Source organism: Oratosquilla oratoria, chromosome 12 (genome assembly GCF_046742065.1).
Source record: "Oratosquilla oratoria isolate Oo_2021 chromosome 12, ASM4674206v1, whole genome shotgun sequence".
NCBI lineage: Eukaryota > Metazoa > Arthropoda > Malacostraca > Stomatopoda > Squillidae > Oratosquilla > Oratosquilla oratoria.
This window is the reverse complement of record NC_134788.1, coordinates 70512550-70534153: the sequence shown is the minus strand read 5'-3', so window position 1 is coordinate 70534153 and position 21604 is coordinate 70512550. Positions and strand designations below refer to the sequence as shown.

The following is a 21604-nucleotide window of genomic DNA, read 5'->3' as shown; positions in this document are numbered from 1 at the left end:
AACGGAGGAGAAATAAGGAAGGATGAGGTGAAGGCAGTTGTAAAGATGATGAAAGCAGGTAAGGCACCTGGTCTGGATGGATGTCATGCAGAATGTCTGAAAAAGGGAGGTTCAGTGATGGTGGACTGGTTGGTGAGATTATTTAATGTTTGCTGGAGAGAGGGTAAAGTACCGGAGGACTGGAGTAGTGCCTGTATAGTTCCTCTTTACAAGGGAAAAGGGGACAAGTGTGAATGTAGTAATTTCAGAGGGATTAGCCTGTTGAGTGTAGTAGGGAAGGCTTATGGGAGAATCTTAATTGAGAGGATTAGGAGAGGAACAGAAGGAGTAATTGGTGAGGAACAGTGTGGATTTAGGACGGGTAGAGGTTGTGTAGATCAGATCTTTGTGGTAAGACAGATATGTGAGAAAGCTATAGGAAAGGGGAAGGATATTTTTTGGGCTTTTATGGATCTGGAAAAGGCTTATGATAGGGTAGACAGAAAGGCACTGTGGGAGGTTATGCAGATTTATGGGATAGGAGGAAAGCTTTTGGGAGCTGTCAAGAGTTTTTATGTGAGTAGTAGAGCATGTGTTAGGATTGGAAATGGAGAGAGTGAGTGGTTTGAAGTAAAGGTGGGACTTCGTCAAGGATGCGTTATGTCGCCCTGGCTGTTCAACTTATACATGGATGGGGTGGTGCGAGAGGTGAATGCTAGGGTAGTGAGTCAGGGATTGGAGATGGTTAAAGAAAATGGAGAAAAGTGGGAGGTGAGCCAGCTGTTGTTTGCGGACGACACTGCGCTTGTGGCAGGGTCAGAGGAGGGATTGAGGAAGCTGGTGGCAGAGTTTGGGAGAGTATGTGATAGAAGAAAGCTAAATATAAATGTGGGTAAAAGTAAGGTGATGAGATGTACAAGGGGTGAAAGTGGCAGTAGACTGGAAGTGAACATTAAGGGAGAGCGACTGGAGGAAGTGGATAGTTTTAGATACTAGGGTGCAAGTGTAGCAGGAAAAGGTGGAGTGAAGGTGGAGGTAGAATGTAGATTGAGAGAAGCGAGTAAATGCCTTGGTGGTTTAAAGAGTGTAATGAGAAATAGACATTTGGGAATGGATGCGAAGAGGAGACTGTATGAAGGAGTGATTGTGCCAACAGCACTGTATGGGGCAGAAACGTGGAACATAAGAGAAGAAGAGAGAAGGAGTTTGAATGTGTTTGAGATGAGGTGTCTGAGAAGTATGGTGGGGGTTACTAGGCTAGATAGAGTGAGAAATGAGGAGGTGAGGAGGAGAACAGGGGTGAAAAAGGATTTGGGAGAGAGGGTTGATGAAAGAATATTAGGATGGTTTGGACACATGGAAAGAATGAGTGACGAAAGACTAGTAAAAGAGGTATGGAAGGCAGATGTGGAGGGAGTGAACATGAGGGGACGTCCTAGGATGAGGTGGATGGATGGGGTGAAGGGGGCTTTGGGGAAGAGGAGAATGTCTGTTGAGGAAGGAAGGGAGAGGACGGAAGACAGAGGTGAGTGGAGAATGGTTGTATATGGATGATGTTGTGACGACATGAGGAGGAATAGGCGGGGGTGTGTGGGGTGGGGTAGTATGTGTGAGTAAATTTTGACGCAGCCCGAAGGGATTTCTCCCCGTCCTCTCCTTATATGCAAAGGGGGACGGAGAGGGGGGGTCGCCGATTAAATGAAGCGGCCTTGCTGTGGATGTACTGTGTCTTGCGACACTGCTTCTGACCCAGGGCGGTGGGCAGGGTTCAGGGATGACCCGTCATCCAGGAGGTGCTCAGATGAGAGGAAGGGTGGGAGGGGTGTGGAGTGTATTTAGGGATGAAATGGGTGGGAGTGTTTTTATGCCTTTCCTTTTGTGGCTACCTCCCTTGGAAGGGGGAAAAAGCCTTGGTATATGTATGTATGTGATACTATATGTTAACTGACATTAATAGTGAGTTAAGGGGGCGATTGTAGACATATTTCTGTACCCCTTCACTTACTTTAGCAACCCCTTCAAGTATCCGGAATTTTCGAGTATCCGGCATGCCTTTGGCCCCAGTGATGCCGGATAAGAGAGCTTTTACTGTACATGTATGTATACATTTGTATGTATGTGCATTTATGGTTTTTCATTAAACATCTTATTATCTGTATGGTCTGTTTTTACCTTGGCCCATTTTCGAGATTCATAGAATACTGCATTTAGCTACAGGAAGACCCAAAAGGCCCTTTCCCCCTCCCCCTTGTACAGTAATTGCAAGGGTGGCTGCTGAGTCAAAAGATGCACCCATCCCACTCCCTTCAAAAAGACATTGTCCCTTCCATATAAGCTCCTCATTGTTACCAGACAATTTTTTTTTCTTTGAATACTATCTAATTACTGTTCTGTATGTTGAATACTAAAACTATTTTTTTTTTTTTTTTTTTTTGCAGCATTAGATCTCTACTCTAAATTGGTTTAGCTGCTGCTTTGGGTGGATGCCATATTATATCCATGAAGAATGCTGAGAAAATTTTGGTTATTGGTGGCCATGAAGTCCCCCTTGTCCACCAGTATGCCATTATGGGAATCGTGTCCCTTCCCATTTTTTAGTGGGCTGGAGCTGGAGTCATCCTCTTGTGGGTTCTTGGTAAGATGGAAAGGAATTTGACATTTTAGTATTCATAAACCAAAGAAATGTATGTAGATATCATTTACAGGATTAAGTTTCTCTCTCTTCTTGAATTTATAGCTTTAACCATATAGTGTCGCTCTATTTTTGCTTTCCAAACTTTTTTTTGCAAATCTTTCCATTCTTATTTTCTCCATATGCCCAAATCACCTTTGCACTCTATTTTTCCTATCCAATAGCTCTCTTGCCATCCACATTTAAGAGGAAGACCAAGAAGGAGGTGGGTGGATGGATGGGAGTGAAAGGAGTGTTGGATGCAAGAAGAATGTTGTGTACTACTGAGCAAGGAAGACCGAATGCCATAAGTAGGAGTGAAGTGAGAGAGAGAGACTGTAGGTGGATGATGAAGGGCGAATGGCATGGCTCCAAGGGATGTTCTTGTCTGATCCATTGATTTTCTGAGTGGATGAGGAGAGGGGGGGGGGTGGATGTCATATAATATAGTGCTGTGGGTAAACTAGCTTTGGTTGTTAACCCCTGCCGTGGAAGTTCTGTCTTGCTGCATTGCCTTTGACCTGAACATGAGAGCCTAAGGTAGAAGATGTAATGAGTGGGCTTCGGATGTGTGTGGGGCAGGTATTTGATTTTACACAGCCACCATTGTAAGGGAAGGAAGGTCCATTGGTATGTGTAGATATGAAGTTGTTTTATATTATCTGTCTAACAGATGCTCACCGTCTGAGAAAGAGGGAGTGTCACTACTTGCGGCAGAGGTCAAGGTGGTGACGGCAATTCAAACCCTGCCACCCGTGAGCTGTACCAAGGGTGTGCTACATTAAATACCATACTACAAAGTCTTCTTTAAGGAGCACCATCCTAGCTTCCCAATATGGGCGCGGGGGGGGTGGGGGTTCACAAAGTTAAACCAAATCAATCATCAGTCATCTATTTCTCTATCAAGGGCCCCACTCTCACTCATTCCACACCCATCCACCACCCATATTTTGGCTGGAATGTGGTCAAGTACCGAGATGTTATTAACTGCCAGGATGAAATTCTATCCCTAAATATTCTCAGATAACAAAGAAATAATGATGTATGTAGTTTTTTTTTTTTTTTTTAATGGCAATGCCAATTCCTATTCACTCTTAGATGCCGATTCCTATTCACTCTTAGTTGCCGATGCCAATTCCACTTTATATGATTATGGTACAGGTACTCCTCGTTTAACGACCTTCTCGGTTAGCGACGACGCGGAGTTACGACGGGCTTTATGACAGACCAATATTCGTTTAACGTAAATATCCCGAAGTTACGACTTCGTGTACGATAATTAAGTTGGCCGAGGCAAATTTGTATGATGTTATAATTGAACTTGTATGGTGGATATTAGCTGTGAGGTAAAGTGTTCTGAAGCTTAGGTCTACATTACCATCCTGCAAGCTGCAAAAACTACCTGGGGTACAGTATATACAGGTAGTGGTAAATTTTTAGTTTCGACCATGGGCGCAATATAGCATTAGAAAATTAATTATTAATTTTGTAAATTATAATGTATCAAAGTAATATGCAATTTTGTGAGCGGAAAAAAAAGGTGCTAAAACAAATTTCGTAAGTAACGAAGTCTTGTCGGACGAATGGTACACCATGTTTGTTATGATAGATGCCGATGTCGAAGAAATAAAAGGAAGATAAATTCGTCTAACCTAAACTAAACTAACCTGACCTGTGTTTGATAAATCATTACCTGCAGATTAAATGTCATCCGGCTCGTCCTCGTTGTCGTCATCATGAGAGACGTTGGCAGACGACAAGATGGCGTCCCAATCCTATGCTACCGACTTCGTTCATTAGCATATTTTCTTGTAGCATGGTATTTTTTACTTTCATTTCCGCCCACAAAATTGCGTATTACGTTGATAAATTTTAATTTACAAAATTAATAATTAATTTCCTATTGCTATATTGCGCCCATGGTCGAAACTAAAAAAAATACCCCGGTATTCAATATGAATGTCAGCATACGCGGATTTGGTCATATACGGTAATTTCAGGAACATAACCACCGTAAATAAACAATAAATAAAGCTTTAATGTACTGTATAAATAGGGACAATACACGAAAATAAAGATACATGTATTGCTGGACATTGTACATACAGTACATGTACGTATATGTATACACTTTTGCTTAATGACCAATTCGGTTAACGACGGCGCGCTGGTCCCAATTGTCGTCGTTAAACGAGGAGTGGTTGTATATCAGTTTTTGATATGAAGTAATTAAAATATGATTTTTACTTGCTTCATAATCTCTGTAGATTTATACCTGCCAGATGTTGAGCTATTGAATGCTGATGATTGAATGAAGTTAATGAAGTGCTTATTGATTGACCACTTTATGATTACCGTATCAATGTATGGTTGTATTATTTTCTATCGGTTGAAAAAGAGGTAGACATTACCTGTTTCATAGATTTTGATGTAACTACTAACTTCAAGTAACTTGAATCATTTAATGCATGGTTTTGATAAAGCACATGCACAGAGTGTAAACTGCATCAATCCAATTCTTAATCCTAACTTAATAATAAAGACTAAACCTAACTAAGTCTCTATAATAATTGATACATGGAATGCGGGAAACAGCTAATTTTTTTTTTTTTTTTTTGAAAAGCCGTGTCTGTTTTGTTCCATAAAGGATTTTTTTTCTCTCTCTCTCTGCATCAACTCAAGGAATCCAAGTCACGTGGTTCCAGTGGGAGGGAGCAAAATTGATCAACTTTGCTTTGTAGTGTCAGAAGAGATGAAGATATTCTTATTTTTTTTTCGTTGAAGTTTCGCTATGTCCAAATTTGACTCGTGTGATTATGATTTTGACAATAAATCATCTAAACATGAGTCAAAGTCAGCTGTTATTGTCAAAAAGCATAAAGATGTATTGTTGTGTGTTTACATGTCAAAATACATGAAAAAAATCTTTATGAATTATTCATTTGGCAATAAATTGCTGCAAAGCGGGAGTAAATCTGTCCGCCAATTTTTCGAATTATACGTATAAGCGGGTAAAATTGACGGAGTCCACGGATGCCTGGATGATTTACTTCCATATTACTCTCACTTAATTTCTTTTGTGGAAACATTGCTGTTTAAAAAAAAATATATACATATATATTTTAGTTTAATTTTATATAAGAAATACATAAATAAAATATAGAATTAATATAATTTGCTCTAATATTTACTGCCATCTTAAAAGTTTCTCTGGTCGTATGCCTTCCTGTTTGCAGATTTGATCACCTCTGCATACTATATTTTTGAAACATGTGTTATGGCAGTAGTGTAGGTTTACACTACCACAACATATTCCTAGCCACCTCAATCCCTACAGTTGTGATGCTATGTGCTAAAGCCTTGATTATTTGGTAGTGGTATCTCGTATAGCACATAATATGCTGCATGGCCCTATGCAACCACCAGAACAATGAATAATAGGTGAATTACTGAATTGGCATCATCATCGGCAAAATATTGCCGATGGTGAATCCCTTTCTAAAAAAAAATGCAGATTTTCGCATATGCTGATTCACCAAAAAAGTGACTATTCTTGCCTATGCCGATTAATCAGCACACCCCTAGATGTATGTAGCAGTATCAGCTGATGAGTAAAGAAAATCAATGTCTGTGTATTGCTGCAACAGAAATAATTTATGTCTACAGGAGTATTAGCTGAACTAATTTTTTTTCTTATCAAACAGGAGCCAGCTTCTGTATTATCATGCTTCATGCATCATTGTGCAACATAGAAAGTATTTTAGGTTCCAAGGATGAACCATTTAAACTGCAATTGGAACAGGTATGTATGCATCCCTTCACTCACATTATAGCCAGCTCATCTTTTGTAATTAAACAGAATGAATAGAGAGAAGAAAAAAGTATCTAATGCTAGATTATTCTCCCCAGGTTTGAGGCAGTCAGGAATCCTTTTCACCACATTTGATAAACTCAAGAGGGTTGGTGCATCACATCTCAGTTTGACTGGATGGGGTGGTGCGAGAGGTAAATGCAAGGGTGGGTCAGGGATTGGAGATGGTTAAAGAAAATGGAGAAAAGTGGGAGGTGAGCCAGCTGTTGTTTGCGGACGACACTGCGCTTGTAGTAGAATCAGAGGAGTAATTGAGGAAGTTGGTGACAGTTTGGTAGAATGTGTGAAAGAAGAAAGCTGAAGATAAATGTGGGTAAAAGTAAGGTGATGAGATGTACAAGGGGTGAAAGTGGCAGCAGACTGGAAGTGAGCATTAAGGGAGAGCGACTGGAGGAAGTGGATAGTTTTAGATACTTGGGTGCAAATATGGTAGGAAAGGGTGGAGTGGAGGTGGAGGTAGAATGTAGATTGAGAGAAGCAAGTAAATGCCTTGGTGGATTAAAAAGTGTAATGAGAAATAGACATTTGGGAATGGATGCTAAGAGGAGATTGTATGAAGGAGTGATTGTGCCAACAGCACTGTATGGGGCAGAAACATGGAACATAGAGAGGAAGAGAGAAGGAGTTTGAATGTGTTTGAGATGAGGTGTCTGAGAAGTATGATAGGGGTTATTAGTCTGGATAGAGTGAGAAATGAGGAGGCGAGGAGAACAGGGGTGGTAAGGGAGTTGGGAGATAGGGTTGATGAAAGAGTATTAGGATGGTTTGGACACATGGAAAGAATAAGTAAAGAAAGACTAGTAAAAGAGGTACGGAAGGCAGATGTGGAGGGAGTGAACATGAGGGGGCGACCTAGGATGAGATGGATGGATGGGGTGAGAGGGGCTTTGGGGAAGAGGGGAATGTCTGTTGAGGAAGGATGGGAGAGGACAGAAGACAGGGGTGAATGGAGAAGGGTTGTATATGGATGATATTGTGATGCATGAGGTGGAATGGGTGGAGGGATGGGGGGTGAGGTAGTATGTGTGAGAAAAATTTGATGCAGCCCGAAGGGATTTCTCCCCATCTCCTTTTCTGCATGGGGGGGGCTCGCCGATTTAATGAAGTGGCCTTACTGCGGATGTGCTGTGTCTTGCGACACTGCCTCTGACCCAGGACAGTGGACAGGATGCAGGGAAGACCCATCATCCAGGAGGTGCCAAGATAAGAGGGAGGGTAGAGGGTGGAGGGGAGTGGAGTGTATTTCGGGTTGGAATGGGTGGGAATGGTTTTTATGCCTTTTTCTTTTTGGCTACCTTCCTTGTAAGGGGGGAAAAAGCCTTTGGTATATGTATGTATGCACAAGGGATAGCCAAAGTCAAAGGCATAAATCCACTCCCACCCATTTCATCCCCACATACTCCACTCCCATTCACAACCCCTCCCTCCCTCCCTTCCTCTTTTCTTGGCTCCTCATGGATGATGGGTCATCCCTGCATCTCACCCACTACCCTGGGTCAGAAACAATGTAGCAAGACACAGCACATCCACAGTAGGGCCACTTTATTTAATCGGCGACACCCCCTCATCCAGGAAAAGAGAAGACGGGAGGAAAATCCCTTTGGGCTGCATCAAGATATCATTCACACATACTCCCTCACCCCCCACCCACTCCTTTCCATGCATCGCAGCATCATCCATACACAACCATTCTCTACTCACCCTTTGTCTTCTACCTTCCTTCCCCATCAGACATTCCCCTCTTTCCCAATGCTCCTTTTACCCCATCCATTTTATCATCCTTGGTCGCCCCTTCATGTTCACTCCTTCCACAACTCTTTTACTAATCTTTCTTCACTCATTCTTTCCATGTGTCCAACAAACCATCCCAACACTCTTTCATCCACCCCAGCTCTCCCTGTTTCTCACTCTATCCAGCCTTGTCACCCCTACCATATTTCTCAGGTGTTTCATCTCGAACACATTTTTTAAAGTCTTCCTCTCTTATGTTCCATGTTCCTGCCCCATACAATGCTGTCAGCAAAATCACCCCTTCGTACAATCTCCTCTTTGCATCCATTCCCATACGTCTATTCAGGTAGCAGTACATTGCCAAAAACATATCCCTTCTTGAAAATCTTCATGCATCATCATCCTACACTGACGAGTGGTCACAGATGCAGATATATTCAACTGTGAATAATTTTTTGATGCTCCACCTCCATTTTATGTTATTACACATGCAAAAAACAAAAAATCGAAATTCAGCCTATGCCAGCTTTTGAGCTAAACACTGGGCTAACAATTTATGGGTTAAGCTGTTATTAGACAACATCCAACATATGTTAAAGCAACTTGGTGCATCCCCCCCCCAACACACACACACAGAATAGGTCTTAAAAAAAAAAAAAATTAACAATGCATAATGTTAATTGTTACTGACCCCATCTCCCAACTCCTTTTCCACCCCACTCTCCTCATCTCCTCGTTTCTCATTCTATCCAGCCTAGTAACCCCTATCATACTTCTCAGGCACCTCATCTCAAACACAGAATTATGAAAGGGATGGAAATTCTCGATAGAGATGACTTGTTCAAGTGGGACAGAAGAGAAACAAGAGGACATGAAAAGAAACTAAAGAAGGACAGTTACAGAAGAGACCTGAAAAAGAATAGCTTCCCACATAGAGTGATTGATGTCTGGAACAAACTAAACAGAGAAACAGTGAGTGCCAAAACTATACACGATTTTAAGAATAAACTGGATGCGGAGAAATACGAAAACAGGTCACTACAAGCATAGCTCTCGTCCTGTAAAATACAACTAGGTAAATACAAACTCCTCCTCTCTTACCTTGCATGTTTCAAGCCCATACAGTTCCGTAAAACTAAGAATACTTGGAGTAAAAAAAACACTTCATTGAAGATGCTACATACAGTATATATCAAAGTTTCAAAACAACTAATGAATTGATTTATCCACTGGTGTCCTCCTCCTTCAGCTGCTCACACAGTTCAAGCAGCTGAGTCGTTCCCGTAACTTCTGGAGACGCTGCAGATAATTCTCCCTGCAAATAGAATTTTTTTTAAGAATTTTGCTCAAGAGTTTTGTCATAACAAATGAAATCTTAAAGAAATGGGGAACAGATGAAACAGTTCAAATATGGCAAGACTGGGACAAAGCAGACTAGTAGATTTACATGTGAGCAGAAACAACTATGCAAGTTTTAGCAATAAAAATACAAACTATATGGCTCTATAAAAAAAAAAAAAAAATCACCACTTTCAACACTACGCCAACTGCGCAATAATGACTATTTTTAGTACCAACACTGTCAGACAAGAACCTTTGAGTGACTTATGGGATGAACCAATGAACATGACTAGCTTCTAAAGAGAGAACCAGGAACACATTGACAGATTGCACTATTAACCTCTTCAATACAAGTCGAATACTCATGCACAGCTGCCTGACTGATATACGATGATACATCACAATGCACTCATTATAAAATATAAAGTTATGGCTGTAATACTTGTTCTCTTCTACCCTGAATGTGGATAACCACAGAAAACAAGATCAAGTCTGTCTACAGAATACATGGGGTCACTCAGTTACAATTACAAAATGAATATAATCAGGACCCTGACCCCAGTATCCTCATATACATTCTCATGCCTCATGATGCCGACACCAGCGTCATCATATGCTAACTGTTAATCTCGTTAACACTGGCACACTTTACAGGATCTTATCCCAGGAAACACATTGGTATTTTATACATAAGAGGCTCCCAAGTACACTCCATAGTAGAGGCTTTCATTTGAATGGAGTTTGCACTGAAGTTAGACAAGAATATATCTTACCCAAACCCTGCATGAGTGTCTGAAATTATTCTGTACAAATCTTCCAAGTCCACCATGGCCAACATTTCCAAACAAGTCATTACTTTCGCATGACAATTATCATCATCATCATCTGGCAATCAAAATATGTTCTCAAGAACTACCTTTAACCATTACCTGCATCACTTTACCAGAAACTACAAACACTCCCACTTGATATACACCTGTTATTACTACTTTGGCTACCTCTCTTGTAAGGGGGAAAAAGCTCCTGAACTACTGACAGCTGGTAAAGTGACTGTGTTGACCACTGGGTGTTGATGCGTCCATGGTGTCCTGGGTCCCTGACGTATTGATGGGAAGTCTGTGTGTTGATATTTGCGGAGACGCTCCACTGGGTACCCTGATCGCCCACACATGCATGCATGTACTCGACCCATTTTGCAACTAGCTCCTCCCCATTCAGGTCATGGGTGTTTATGTACCTACTCCTCTCCTCCATTTACTGAAACCATAGATCTAAATAGTAATATGCCATGAGTAGAAAAAAACCATAATGACATTAATAATAAATCCAGAAACAAATTGTCAAGATTGTATATTCTAGTTACATTTTCTTTAGAAATATGTCTCGGTCATAATCAAATTGTAAATAGATTTCTTGGTTTGCTCAATTACTATGCTGCAGGACATGTGGGGTGCAGGGGGAAAGGTTCCCCCTAAGCTGTGTGCATGTGCATGCATGCACACACGTTTTACAAATGGTACACAAAGGAAAAAATGTGCGCACACAAGATTTTCAAGATGAAATTGAAATTTTCTAATTAAAGAAATTAATTGTATAATTTCATAACAATGTAAAACAAAAGAAAGTTGATTTGGAGAATTGATCAATTTCATAAAATCACATGTCTTGAGATCCTTTGTATTGTGTTCTGCAGTCAGTATGGTGACCCACATAAGAACACACTTACTTTGCAAAGAAGGCAAAATTTGCACACAACCAAATTTCTGTGCTCACTCACAGCAAAGAATTAATAGGGAACATTGGTGTGCGGGCAGGGTTTTAGAAGTGAATTCTCTGCGAATGTCATTAAATATAAAATCTAATTCAGGCTAACACCAGACAATTTTATCAAGCTAAGAAGAACTCCAGCTCTTCAAAGGGAAGAAAATTACTTTTTTCAATAATGCAGGTAACAGTGTTTTTGTTACAAGGGATTAGGGGGAGAGCTGTTACTGTACCAGGAGTATGAGGGTCTTAGGTTTGCCACTGCTACAGGCGTGGGGCCCTCATGCTTTACAAAGTTCCTGAGTTTAAGCTCCAATGTAAAAGAGGCTAACCTGTTGCAAAAGTCAAACTTACAGTACTCTGCTTTGATGCAAGGTGATCGATGCCTCCGAGGTTTTAGGTACACCGCCATGCCAGGGTTGTTGTTGGGAAAGTTGATCAAATCCTTCTCGCTATAATCTCTGCAATAAAACAAAAAATGTCTGCAGTGGATAATGTAAAGAAAAATGGTATCACATGAAGAATTGTCACCCCAGTCTTTGACAGGGTGACAATTCTTCATGTGGGCCATGCTAGGTTTACGATTCTTCAGTTGTCCAAGTTGATAACAATAAGCACAACCCTCAATCAACCTAAACTAACTATCTTTATTCCACTGTTGATATTTGGCATACTGGGGTGACAATTCTTCAGGTGGGATCTCATGGGGTGACAATTCTTCATGTGGGCGTTCTGGGGTGACAATTCTTCATGTGCCCTGAAAAATGTAACATTTGCAAAACTTGTTGGTCCATATTGGATGGAGGCTGTTAATGGCTGCCTCATGACCATGGGTCTTCTGCAAGAGAGACCAATTGATTGATCTCAATACGATGTACACAGGACCCCCATCAATGTGGAATTTATGAGAGTTATTTCAAAGCAATGAACAAAAAAAGGTAATAACCATTGGAAGGTGCCAAAATAGTTCTCAACATCCCCTAAACGATCAAAAATCATTGAAAAGAAACCATTTTCGACACAAAATGTGGACTGTTACATCTATGAATATGCAAAAGATAAGAATATGTGAACCTGCAGTTGTGGAACAGCATGTGTTGGGGGGGGGTGTCATCTGTACATGCAGCCTTTAGTTTAATTTTCTTTATTATTATTTTTAACATTTATAAGCAGAGCAAAACTAGATGGGCTGGACATGTGGCACTTATGGAGGACCATAGAACTCCAAAACGAGTAATGATGGGTAGAATGCCTGGAAAGAAGAATTATTTTTAACATATACATATCCATCACTATGTAATGAATTAGTCAAAACTTACAAGAATGTTAAAATGGATCTTGTACCATTACTTTTCATTCATTCACAACCACCTGCCTTGAATCTAACTGAATCTTTATTCCCTTTGTATCCAGTTAAATCAAATAACTCCCACGACATAGTAACAGCAAGGAAAATATCCCTTGTATGAGAGGATGTACATTTGTATGGTGTAGACCAGCCTACTGCTCACTACAATGCATATGTCCTGGTGGCATTCAGTCAGAGCTCATTATGAGATAAAATGGGAGGACTGTAACATATACGACAGCAGTCTGCCCAATACTCCCCATGTTGTGTTCACTATGGATACAACTCTCTGGCACCAGTTTACAGGGCCCCAACAAGGGGAGGGGCGGGGGGCAATGCACTTTTCAACTCGCCCCAGGGTGGCACTTACCCATGTTGGTAAATTGCCAGTTTATAGTAAACATAAATCGTACAGTTTCTGTTTGAAAGGCCTACACCCTTCCATGAGCTGCCTATGGGCGACTTGACCACTTTGCAAATTTATAATGGTTTACAACTGTGTGTGTGTGTGTGATTTACCATGGTCTTTGGGTCACGTGTTGAACTCATGACCGACAGTTATTTCCCTCCCAGAAGAGAGCTCAGAGCTCATATATGACCAATCTAGGTGTGTGTGGTGTGTGTTTACCACCACCATGATTCGGTGTATGGTCTTGAATCACATCTTGGAATCATGAGATCAACAGTTATTAACCTCCTGGATGAGAGCTCAGAGCTCATATGAGTGATCTATGGGTAATACTGTGACCTTACACGCAAACGCAAACACAGAGACTGCAGCAGATCCGAGGTAAATACACACACACACACACACACCCATCTCCCCACCCACAAGAGTTGGAGTAACACCCTGCAGTGCAGTGATACTGAAATTATTTCAGCCCTGGGCAGGAGTCAAACCCTGACTGCCGTAGTGGCAGGCGAGAACTCTAACCACAGTGCCACGAGGTGTGTGTGTGTGTATTTATTTACCTAGTTGTATTTACCTAGTTGTATTTTGCGGGAAGGGGAGCTATGCTCGTGATGTCCCGCCTTTGTATCTTGCAGTGTCTAGTTTGTTTTTAAACTCATGAATGGTTTTTGCGCATACTATTCCATTGTCCAGTTTGTTCCAAGTGTCCAAAACTCTATGAGGAAAACTGTTTTTCTTCAGTTCTCTTCTATAGCTATGTTTTTTTATTTTCTTTCCATGTCCTCTTGTGTTTCTTTTGTCCCAGTTAAGTAAGTTCTCACTATCGAGTACCTCTGTGCCTTTCATGATTCTGTAGATGGTCAATAGGTCACCTCTCTCTCTTCTTTGCTCCAGTGTCGGTAACTCCAGTTTAGCCAATCTCTCCTCGTATGATAGGTTTGCAAGTGTGTGTGTGTGTGTGTGTGTGTGTGTGTGTGTGTGTGTGTGTGTGTGTGTGTGTGTGTATGTAAGTGTGTAAAGACCAGATATACAGTGCTGCTGGAGATCCTGTGCAAGTGGGTGGCTCTTTTTTCGGTACTTTTTTTCTTCTTCTTCTTTTTTTAGAAATGCACATCTATGCAATATAGTAATAGAAAATTAAATAATAACTTTGTAAATTATAATACATCAACACAATATCTTTTTCTTGGCAGAAATCAATAACAGAAAAAAATGCTACAAGTGACACACTAATGAACAGAACAACTATGACTGCTTGAGATACCATCTTTGTTGTGATAGATGCAAAGGTCAAAGAAATACAAGTATGATATATTCGTCTAACCTTACCAGCATTTAGTAATGTGGTACATGTAATTCTAGAGCTCATCATGGTTGTTGTCATGTTGATGGCCTGTTTTGTCATCCGATTTGACTGCTAGGGGTAGAGTTTCATAGCTTGAAGAAAATCATGAAGGATTACAAAGGATTACAAAGGCGGAGCATGCCGACAGGAGACCTTTTGGTCCATAACTAGGATGGATGCAAAAAAAAATATATATATATATGAATGATAAAAAAATATATAGAATAAAAATTATACTAATATAAATAATAATAAATAATACACAGGTATAAATAAACAAACAGGTAAATAGTAATAATAAACTGATATATAAGTAATAAATATGGAATCAAACAAATAATAACAAACAAATACATACATACATATACCAAGGCTTTTTCCCCCTTCCAAGGGAGGTAGCCAAAAAGGGAAAGGCATAAAAACACTCCCACCCATTTCATCCCTAAATACACTCCACACCTCTCCCACCCTTCCTCTCATCTGAGCACCTCCTGGATGACGGGTCATCCCTGCACCCTGCCCACCGCCCTGGGTCAGAAGCAGTGTCGCAAGACACAGCACATCCACAGCAAGGCCGCTTCATTTAATCGGCGACCCCCCCTCTCCGTCCCCCCTTGCATATAAGGAGAGGACGGGGAGAAATCCCTTCGGGCTGCGTCAAAATTTGCTCACACATACTACCCCACCCCCCACCCATTCCTCCTCATGCAATCACAACATCATCCATACACAACCATTCTCCACTCACCTCTGTCTTCCGTCCTCTCCCTTCCTTCCTCAACAGACATTCCCCTCTTCCCCAAAGCCCCCTTCACCCCATCCATCCACCTCATCCTAGGACGTCCCCTCATGTTCACTCCCTCCACATCTGCCTTCCATACCTCTTTTACTAGTCTTTCTTCACTCATTCTTTCCATGTGTCCAAACCATCCTAATATTCTTTCATCAACCCTATCTCCCAAATCCTTTTTCACCCCTGTTCTCCTCCTCACCTCCTCATTTCTCACTCTATCCAGCCTAGTAACCCCCACCATACTTCTCAGACACCTCATCTCAAACACATTCAAACTCCTTCTCTCTTCTTCTCTTATGTTCCACGTTTCTGCCCCATCCAGTGCTGTTGGCACAATCACTCCTTCATACAGTCTCCTCTTCGCATCCATTCCCAAATGTCTATTCCTCATTACACTCTTTAATCCCCCAAGGCATTTACTCGCTTCTCTCAATCTACATTCTACCTCCACCTTCACTCCACCTTTTCCTGCTACACTTGCACCCAAGTATCTAAAACTATCTACTTCCTCCAGTCGCTCTCCCTTAATGTTCACTTCCAGTCTACTGCCACTTTCACTCCTTGTACATCTCATCACCTTACTTTTACCCACATTTATCTTTAGCTTTCTTCTATCACATACTCTCCCAAACTCTGCCACCAGCTTCCTCAATCCCTCCTCTGACCCTGCCACAAGCGCAGTGTCGTCCGCAAACAACAGCTGGCTCACCTCCCACTTTTCTCCATTTTCTTTAACCATCTCCAATCCCTGACCCACTACCCTAGCATTCACCTCTCGCACCACCCCATCCATGTATAAGTTGAACAGCCAGGGAGACATAACGCATCCTTGACGAAGTCCCACCTTTACTTCAAACCACTCACTCTCTCCATTTCTAATCCTGACACAAGCTCTACTACTCTCATAAAAACTCTTGACAGCTCCCAAAAGCTTTCCTCCTATCCCATAAATCTGCATAACCTCCCACAGTGCCTTTCTGTCTACCCTATCATAAGCCTTTTCCAGATCCATAAAAGCCCAAAAAACATCCTTCCCCTTTCCTATAGCTTTCTCACATATCTGTCTTACCACAAAGATCTGATCTACACAACCTCTACCTGTCCTAAATCCACACTGTTCCTCACCAATTACTCCTTCTGTTCCTCTCCTAATCCTCTCAATTAAGATCCTCCCATAAGCCTTCCCTACTACACTTAACAAACAAATAATCAAATATAAAATAAATGGCAGTCATTACAGCACCTTGCTTATATGTTTATCTAAACAAATCTTAAAGCTTCGAACTGAACTACAGCCCAGTTCCTTGGCACTGTTTTAAAAATATGTAGCTTGGTGACATCACTTGGAGAGGGAGAGCACACAGTACACACCATCAGCACCATTGTCAAACTGACACTGACAGGATTGGAGAGAAGACAATATGGCATCTCGAACCTATTGTCACAACTCCACTCAGTAGTGTATTTGCTTAAAACATTTTTTTCTTATTGATCTCCACCAAGAAAAGCATATATTACATTGATGTATTACAAGTTACAAAAGTGAATATTTAATTTTCTATTGTTATATAGGTGAGTAGTTCTAGAAAAAAATAGAAATCTTTATTTGCTTGATGATTATACTTATTTTATGGTCACTAGCTAGTGCACACCCATAATATGGAGTCATTGAGTGACATACATTGGGCCCACTGGATATAGAAACAATGATAATGGGGATGGCAGGATTTGGTTAAGTCCTGCAGGGTTCTGGCATCTTTTAAAATGATCACAGCACCCCTGGTAAAGACAACCCAGTTCTATTCCAGTGTCACACATATGCGTTTTACACTTTTTTTTTTTCCATTTAAATGATTTTTTTCTATAGGATGATTATGTTAGGTTAGGCTAGAATATATTAGGTTAGGAGCTATTGGGTATTGTAGATTTCATGTTATATATCCGTTTGCATGATTCTGGAACTTATCCCTTTCTTTTTGCATCTGAAAGATCTATTTCTCCTATAGAATGGTTACGTTAGGTTAGGAGATACTGAAAAACAAGTTTCATGTCAAATATCCGTGTTTGCGCCTCTCTGGAATCGATTCCTTTTTACAATTTTTCAGCTTGATTGTTGAATTGCAATTTTCTCAAAATCCAATCACTTTTTTTCATCTTAAAGACTTATAAGAAACCTGTTCTGCATATCTTTATTGTATACCACACTAGCTCCTGGAGAGTACCAGTACAGTTTTGTTATAAAACCATAAACACCGACATTCATTCTATATATGATATACAAATTTATTAGAGATTACAAATTATATTCTATCTCTGGTAATCGTTTTATGACCGAGTATTCAACCAAATGTCATGATTGATTAAAAATTGGTATAAACATGAATAGGCTGTGAACTTACCTCATTCCTCTGCTTCCTCTATGGTTTTTCCGACATGCCTCGTAGTTGCCTTAAAATAAAGAGAATTTGAAAGGCTTAAGATAAATTGGATACTATGTTATTAAAGATAAAGATCCAACCTCAATGTCATGAAACTGTCACTTGTCAGGAATGAACTGTGGCCAGACCATTGTCTTGCAATGTGGTGAATACAATGTATTATTGTCAGGCCCTACATGTAACACAACCTTCAGACTACCTTGCAATGCCAATGGGTCAGTAACTCAAGTAATTGCCAAATGGCCAACTTCATGAAGCTTTGTTTTAAAGCTATGCCTATGTCTAATCTTTTCTGAAGGCCAAGGTAGTGCATTTACATGTACCATGTGTAATGTATATCAAAAACCTACCCCTGCATGCAACAAGTGTACAACATGAGGAACACAACTGAATCTATTCAACTCACCTGCTTGATGAATAACCCTTACTTCATACATTTCCCATCCTTGTAACGGATCTGTCTGTTCTTATACTGCCGCCCTGTGCAGTTTCGATTCTATATGTTTGCTTGGCCAGTAACAACATGACTTTTTCTCCTTTGCAAAGATCAATTTTGTTGTTGACCAAGTCTACATTAACCTCATCCACAAATACCACTAGAGAATACATTTCATCTTCACCTACAATACAGAAAGGTACCCGCTGTCAGATCACTTGCAACTATCAATAAACATGGAAATTTGATAACTTCAGCTTCCATGTATAGCACCAAAACTAAGAGTTCAAGTGACTCCAAGCAATTTATCAAGTGACTCCAAGCAATTTATCATATACAGCAACATTCAAAGGCATTGTCACTGTGATGATCTAGGCCTATATCATATGGCTCCTACAAAATTTTGGTTAGCAACAACAGTCCAACCCTACAATTTAGGTTGTGAAAATTAACCCAAATGTCCATATGACCACAGTAGTGAAGACAAAAATGACAATGGTGAAAAAATTACTAGATGGCATGTCTGGAGATACTGAGAGCTGAAACTACAAATTTCCACCACACGTAAACACACAATTTATACATGCACCTACTCTAACCAACAAACTTGGTATAGGCCTACATTGGGAGAGGGATAAAAATACTAAGTAAGTGCTATTCAGATTCATCAAAGGTACTCTCTAACAGCAATCATAGCAGTGTGATTAATCATGATTTGGCCTACATAGCCCTGCATGCCAACACTCGCGCTGAGGCTGAGCAAACATTACCAAGTCGAATTGCACGTATGGAAGATAAAGGCTTATATCATGAAGGTATAAACAGGACTAATTCAAATCAAAGCATATAGTAAGTTACAACGAATCGTCAAAAAGATTATCCCAAAAACCTAAGTGACTAAAACAGCAAGACGTCCATTATTTTACCAGAGAAAACTTACAGAATTTGAAATGTTGAGAGCAGTTGACTCTTTTGGACAGTTTCAAAATGGCGCACTGGGCTGGCGGGCTGCGGTTTGGTGGCGCGATTCGAACAGTTACAAATTGCAAGATTTCGCGTAGGTTTGAAATCAAATGTCAACATAAAGGTATTTTTAAATATAAAAAAGATCCCTATGACTAAACAACTGTAGGCCTAGAGGTGGAAAATGCGTAGCCTGCTTTACCACATTCGGCATCTGTCAGATTTGATCGGCACCCTCCAGGATCCCCGCGATCGACTGCATGATGACATATTGTCGACAGGGATCGAGGCCTAGCTTTTAGTTAGGCCTATTTTGAGCGGAATAATTACATTACTTTTACAGGTGATACAACAAAAGCTCACAACTAGTGGACCATGACAGAAATTTGAATTTTGAAATATAAAAAAGATCCCTATGACTAAACAACTGTAGGCCTAGAGGTGGAAAATGCGTAGCATGCTTGACCACATTCGGCATCTGTCAGATTTGATCGGCACCCTCCAGGATCCCCGCGATCGACTGCATGATGACATATTGTCGACAGGGATCGCTTTTAGTTAGGCCTATTTTGAGCGGAATAATTACGTTACTTTTACAGGTGATACAACAAAAGCTCACAACTAGTGGACCATGACAGAAATTTGATGACTCCGAAAGGGAACCTTTATTTTTTTCCTTACACGTCAGATCGCATCATGTTGAATTGATGTAGAATCAACGTTGGGAATTCGTTGTCTGCATGTTACGTGTACCATCGACACACGGCAAAATATAGACGTGGATACCAAGATCTAAGAATATAAGATCTAACCACTTCCGACCGAATTTCGAGGGAGTTGGCGCAGCGGGCCCGTGAACGTCACCTGGCTGTTCAAAGTGGGGTTAGCGGGTCCTATAGCTGTCAGTTGAAGCTGGTCCGTCGTTGGAAAATGACGTTGCCTTCGCTCGCACCGCTCCACTCAATTAGTTATGTTCTGACAAATATTATATAAAATATATATATAAGATATTATAGTTCCTGTCTGTATATATGAATATATATGATATATAATATATATATATAAAATATTATAGTTCCTGTCTTCCTTGGCGTTTCACAGTTTTCTTCAGTGTATCACAAAGAGAAAATGGACTCAGCCAAATGACGTCAGAAGCTGCGCAGAAGAATTCTAACGGTCTGACCTGTATATTTAGACCTTGGTGGATACGACGTCGATATTCGACGTTTTACCGACGCCGACCTTCTTCGACGGTTTTGATCTTTTCTCAACGTCGATCCAACGTTGGCTTGCTCGTATCTGGGTAACAGCTTCCAAAAGTGGGAGTCCTGTACCTAATCATACGTCAGCAATTATCGAGATGTTCCCTCGGGCTTCGAGATTTCAATTATTTGAAACTTCAATAGAAAACAGGCAAAAATTGAAATCTTACCTGCAAATATCAATTATGATCAAATACTCTGACAATTTCATTGAATTCAGATTACAGAAAAACGATGTCGTCTTTCTCGATCTATCAAAGACAGTTCCAAGTTTAAAATTTCGTATAACAAGGGGTGGTTTGACGTATGTAAAGGTTGAATTTGATTGGTGCATAGATAGATGGAGATTATTATTATCATTAGATGTCTTTTAGACAAAATTTGCCACGATCAGTGCTGCTGCTGTGTCGGTCATTGACCCTGATGACGTCATTTGGGGTTTCCGGTGGGCGTGGCTAGGTCGTTGGCCTGATGACGTCACGTGTAAGGGGAGGAGCTTAGGAGTGACGTTTTATGTGTTGATTGGTGCGTTGTATAAAAGAGGTACATGCGGCACCGTTGGATGTGTTGATTGGTTTGACGTAGGTAAGGGTCGAATTTGATTGGTGCATAGATTAATGGAGGTTAGTGGGTCAATGTGACCCTGATGACGTCATATGCTGTTTCCTGTGGGCGTGGCTAGGTCGTTGGCCTGATGACGTCAAGGTTAAGGGGTGGAGTTTAGGAGTGACGTTTTATGTGTTGATTGGTGCGTTGTATAAAAAGTTGTACATGCGGCATCGTTGGATGTGTTGATTGTTTTGACGCATGTAAAGGTCGAATTTGATTGGCGCATAGATAGATGGAGGTTAGTTATTATTATTATTATTATTATTATTATTATTATTATTATTATTATTATTATTATTATTATTATTATTATTATTATTATTATTATTATTATTATTATTATTATTATTATTATCATTATTATTATTATTATTATTATTATTATTATTATTATTATTATTATTATTATTATAGGATAGGTCTTTTAGACAAAATTTGCCACAATCAGTGCTGCGCTGCGTCGGTCATTGACCCTGATGACGTCATTTAATGTTTACGGTGGGCGTGGCTAGGTCGTTGGCCTGATGACGTCACTTGTAAGGGGTGGATCTTAGGAGTGACGTTTTTTTGTGTTGATTGGCGCGTTGTAACGAGACACAAATGTAAACACTTGTGACATTTAAATAATCATTTAAAGACCT

At 40.4% G+C, this 21604-nt stretch overlaps 2 protein-coding genes across 10 annotated transcripts in view; one reads left to right on the top strand and one right to left on the bottom strand.

Annotated features, from left to right (window-relative positions):
* Window positions 1-2333: 2333 nt before the first annotated feature.
* Window positions 2334-21604, top strand: part of LOC143031996 (uncharacterized) — a 198456-nt gene continuing 179185 nt past the window's right edge. Inside the window, exon 1 of one of the 2 annotated variants that reach the window (XM_076196427.1) lies at window positions 2334-2614. In XM_076196427.1, the coding sequence (XP_076052542.1) occupies window positions 2486-2614 (129 nt within the window). In that variant the 5' untranslated portion in view covers window positions 2334-2485. Of the gene's footprint in view, window positions 2615-6359; window positions 6453-21604 lie in introns of those variants that run through there. The other variant, XM_076196428.1, reaches the window with a different exon arrangement.
* On the bottom strand, window positions 9346-18464 carry LOC143031997 (large ribosomal subunit protein mL43-like). Of its 8 annotated transcripts, none has more exons than XR_012967060.1 (5): window positions 18100-18464; window positions 17655-17703; window positions 11712-11818; window positions 10630-10850; window positions 9346-9567 (listed from the first exon to the last, which is right to left on the bottom strand). XR_012967060.1 is itself a non-coding variant. In XM_076196432.1 (4 exons), the coding sequence occupies exons 1-4, from the start codon at window positions 18128-18130 to the stop codon at window positions 9515-9517; spliced, it is 240 nt and encodes a 79-aa protein (XP_076052547.1). In that variant the 5' UTR covers window positions 18131-18464; the 3' UTR covers window positions 9346-9514. The 8 variants fall into 8 exon arrangements, 5 of the variants coding, with proteins under 5 accessions (XP_076052547.1, XP_076052545.1, XP_076052546.1 ...); XR_012967058.1 differs by lacking the exon at window positions 10630-10850 and adding an exon at window positions 12000-12195 and having other exon boundaries at window positions 9547-9567; XR_012967059.1 differs by lacking the exon at window positions 9346-9567 and adding an exon at window positions 12000-12195 and having other exon boundaries at window positions 10839-10850.